At 42.2% G+C, this 5,000-nt stretch overlaps 1 protein-coding gene across 1 annotated transcript in view; it reads right to left on the minus strand.

Moving 5' to 3' along the window:
- The window catches only part of LOC134454393 (protein jagged-1b), a 78,594-nt gene that overhangs the window by 21,414 nt on the left and 52,180 nt on the right, over window positions 1–5,000 (minus strand). Inside the window, exon 4 of the mRNA XM_063205370.1 lies at window positions 2,796–3,050. Coding sequence (XP_063061440.1) covers window positions 2,796–3,050 — 255 coding nt within the window. The remainder of the gene's footprint in view (window positions 1–2,795; window positions 3,051–5,000) is intronic.

Here is a 5,000-nt window from a genome sequence, read left to right on the forward strand (position 1 = left end):
TTGCTAACAGGCTAACAACTTCCCTTTTGAGAAACTCACCCCAGCCCTGGACACTGCTGTCAATGCCAGGCAATTTGCACTTGCAGCTAAGCATGGCCGAGTCAATATTAGTCAGCATCATCTATGTGACTTCCCTGTCCCCCGAGTGGGTATCTTCTGTTCTGCACGACCGAGACGAGAGAGGGAGAAGAGAGGAAGTGCACAGAGAGTGGCTTCCAATATGCAGACTCCCGTCCTCTGTCTGTGCTTGTGGCCCCGCGTTTCACTAACACTCTGCCTCTGTAGAGAAGACAATAACGTTTCCCCGCTGTCAGCCTAGCCACAACAACTTTTGGGGGACTACTCTTCATTCATTTTCTTCATTTAGCAAGATATTGAAATGCAATTCTGTTGTCAGTGACGTCATCACGAGACCACAAGGAAGCAAGTGAGCAAGGGAGGACAGGAGTCAGCATATTGTAATCCACCCAGAGTGTTCACTCCTCCCATGCCTCTCTTTACCTCTGTCATCGCCATGGGTGGATGCTACAGGAAGCCCCACATCACAGGATGGAGAACACACAGTGCAGCACACACACACGCACACACACACACACGCACACACACACACACACACACACACACACACACACACACACACACACACACACACACACACACACACACACACACACACACACACACACACACACACACACACACACACACACACACACACACACACACACACACACACATCAGAGGATGTCATCGGTCGGGTTGGCTCATATCCGGCAAGATACTGGTCACGTTATTTTCTTCATAGCCTGGGCTCTATTTTAATCAGGACTGGGCATAGTACGGGAGAGCCAGCACGTGTGGCCTAAATGTAAGCTCACGGTGGATACACTTGCACACTGAGGCAGAGGAGACCATTTTACAGTATTGTCGGAGAGGTTGCAAAATTTTACATTAACTGAAGTTCAAGAAATTCTTATTATTGTGATGGACCATCTGGATTCAGACACCGTGATACAATACCACATGTCCCAATTCACATACCTCCAACTTCACAGTTAATGTACGTTGATTTCACAGTTTCTACCAGCTTCAGCTGGACATATACACCAGGCTTGTACGAAATTCTGAATGGAAAGAATTTCAATTCAAAATAATGCCATAATACGAACACTAGGTGGTGCCATTACCTTGAATTTCTTTGAATTTAATCTACACCACCCATTGAAAGTACATAGAACACCACCACCTAGTGTTTGTATTATGGCATTACTTTGAATTGAAATTCTTTCCATTCAGAATTCCATTCCGTACAAGCCTGATATACACGGCATAGTAATAATCTTCTGATTCAGTAAAAACACTGTGACAAATAGGCCTACTTGTACTGTAAATACTGCACAGAACTGATACTTTAGAGGCCATGTTTGACCATCACTGTCCAAATGATAAGAATTTTCAAACAATGAAAAGCCAAAGATTATGATGAGACTTTAAACAGCCAACATAACAAGAGGGTGGGACTGCTGGAAATGAGGACACCTGTCTGATGACCTTGTGACCTCTAGCAGACTTTTGGGTGGTCATGGCGACACGTAATTAGCTTCATCTCCACAGGTCAGAGGCAGCATGAACCTTATTATGACTCAATACAATTCTATTGCTAAAATAAAACCATAATGAACAAGTAAATAGTCTCAGCCAGAGACATAATAAATAGACCAAGAAAGAACAAATGAGTCATGGCTACCTAGGGGCCACTCCTGACATGATCTGTAATCACCTCGCAAAGCACGACATGACATGTGTTGGGGGTCACTCAGCTCTCTCACTGCTTACGCAATGTTTGACATATCAAAGGGTGCATTCGTGAATTCAATCTGATAGTGGCTAAGTTTACATGATGGTTTTAGTTCCGAATTATTAATTCGGTGTAGCCCATGTAACACAAGGCCACTCTGAAAATAGAGTACTGCACTACTTTTTGAAAAACAAATAACAATTCCAAAAAAAAATGTATAGACGGTTTCAAGTTACTGGTGTGTGCTCGAAACACACAGAGTAGCAGTTTGCAAAGGCACCCAAAGGGATAAAGTGAAAAGGTTGTACCAGAGACAGCTCAAATTGGTTCTAAAGGGATCTTTGGTTGTAGGCTACATATCATGTCCAAGGTGCAGGCATTAGTCTGATTCAATTTCTGGCAGAGAAAATGTATTAAATAAAATGTATTGGTATGTCCAAGTGAGCAGACAGAATTTTACACAATCACACATTGAAGGAAAAAGATCTCCTAACCCTCGAGGTAACTGCTTTGCAATTTGACAGATGACTAAATCTTCTTCATTCTGCACTGTTAATTCAACATTTAGAGGTTAGAATTTAGCACTCACAGAGTTGTTGACCTAACACTGCAGAGTCAGTAACACTTTAGAATAACTACCTATGAAAGACCTTTATAAGCACTTTGTATATAATGAACTAATTATCAACAAACATTTACAAATAATGGGCAAGAAATACTATGTTAAGACAACAGACACAGCACAGTCACATCGGTCCTGGAAGTTTCTCCTCCAAAGACCAGAAGGCATGAAATCACATATAACTCACACAGTAGAAGATGATTCCCACTCCACAGTGCAGTCGTAGTTTGGTTCTTACTAATTAACAAACATTTGTAAATGCTTTGTTAAATGTTAACTATTATCAAATGTTAATAAAGTGTTTATAAAGCTTTTTTGGGTAGTTATTGTAAAGTGTTACCGCAGAGTTTACTGTGTGGCATCCGTTCCACTCACCCTCTTTGCACTCGGGGCCTGTCCAGCCCTCCTTGCAGACCTTGATGCCGACCGCGTCGCAGTCGAAGTGTCCAAAGAAGTCGTCGCGGGGCTTGCAGAAGTGGTTGCAGGCCGAGCCGTAGTAGTTAGCCTCGCAGCGGTAGCGCAGCCGGAACTCCAGGCTCAGCTGTCGGCCGTGGTGGTGGAAGGTCTGCCACTGCTCACTGGGGTTGAGCATGGAGGACAGCGGCACGCGCTCGATCAGCTGCTCCTTACCTGCATCAATCAATCAATCAATCAATCAATCAATCAATCAATCAATCAATCAATCAACCAATCAATCAATCAATAGATCAATCAATCAATCAAACATCAATCAATCAATCAATCAATCAATACAATTAGCTCTATTCCCACAGGTCAGAGGCAGCATGAACCTTATACTCAATATAATTCTATTGATAAAGTAAAAGTATGATGAATCAGTAAATAATCTGAGCCAGAGGCATAATAAATAGACCAAGATGTCATAAATCAATCAATCAATCAATCAATCAATCAATCAATCAATCAATCAATCAATCAATCAATCAATCAATCAATCAATCAATCAATCAATCAATCAAAATGTATAGGAAAATACTCACAACAGTATAGTTAACTCAAAGTGCACATCGACTGAAATACACATGGCCTACCGTATGTTACACACATACACTGTACATTCTCACATTCACACACCAGCATGGTGGACAGCAGTATGCCCTCGATCAGCTGCTCTTTACACGCACAAGGACTCAACAGGACCAACGCAGTCTCACCCCAAGTAGTCAATTTCTGACTACCTTGGACCAGACTGCAATTTTTGACGTCTTGGGTATTCCTTCCACGTCACATTTTGACTATGTGGCCTAACCCTAAACCTATTCCTAAACCTAACCTCAATGACGTTATGCTGCCACAAGGGGGCGCCTTTGAGGACATAGTCAAAAATTGCAACCTGGTCAAAGGTACTCAGATATTGACTACTTGGGGTGAGACTGTGTAGACAGGACCACACATAAACACACACAGTGGCTCATTTCCACTGCATTAGAGTACTGTATGCAATGTGTAGAGCAAAGGTAGAGTATGCAATATTTTTAGGAGTTTATTTCCAGAGCTAATGCTGCCTATTCTCAAATACTATCTTCCATGAATATTTCTATTCATGAATATTCACTACCACCACCATCAATTTCTAAGTATCAATTACGACTGGGAAAATTACACCTTTCATGCATGAAAAGGATCGATCCTCTCTGTGTCCACCTTTTTGAATTTCCAGTAATAGGCATCTTTGGCTGCGAAACATACAGCGCTTTGGTTAGACCAGTAAATACTGTATTAGTAAGTTTATTACTTGGGAAATATTCATGACGAGATGAAATTTGGGAATGGGCAAAATGGTTGAGTGTTACAATGTCTACTCTGGCCACAATCCTAAATACTCTACCTTTTAAGTCCATGGAAATTAGTAAATGTAATTTGGGTATACAGTAGTCAACCAAAAACAATAAGAAACAATAAGAAAAATTTAATGTGACATATAAGCAAATTTACACATTGGAAAAAAACCATCAACATTTTTCCTCTGCATGTTCTTTCTTTATTCTCTTGTGAGTCGGATGGCCTTTGGGGAGTTAAGTGCTAATTGGTCAGAGGGGGGAAGGGGAGGCCGGGCCAACACAAACACCCATGTGTGGACAGCTTCTTCCTGTGAAAGGTGGAGGTTATCTTCCTTTAAAAAGTCCCTCAGTTATTGGAAAGATTACGAAAAGCTTGGAAAGCCCTTCCACTCAGGGTGAATGTTTAAAGAAAACAAGGTGCTGGGATGCAGAGAGGTACTGTAGTGTACACCAGGGTGATGTTGAGTCTCTCTCTCTCTCTCTCTCTCTCTCTCTCTCTCTCTCTCTCTCTCTCTCTGTATCTGTTTGTTACTCCTTTTCTCTCTCTCTCTATCGGTTTGGTACTAACGCTCTCTCTCTCTCTGTCTTTGTCTCTCTCCCGTCTCCATCTCTCTCTCTCTCTTTCTCTCCCTCTCTCTGCCCATCTCTGCTGACTCTGCCTCTCTCTCTCTCTCTCTCTCTCTCTCTCTCTCTCTCTCTCTCTCTCTCTCTCTCTCTATCTCTATCTCTCTCTCTCTCTCTCTGCCTCTCCATCTCTCCAGGTGACTCTCTCTGATCC

This window comes from Engraulis encrasicolus, chromosome 8 (genome assembly GCF_034702125.1).
Source record: "Engraulis encrasicolus isolate BLACKSEA-1 chromosome 8, IST_EnEncr_1.0, whole genome shotgun sequence".
NCBI classification, from domain to species: Eukaryota; Metazoa; Chordata; class Actinopteri; order Clupeiformes; family Engraulidae; genus Engraulis; species Engraulis encrasicolus.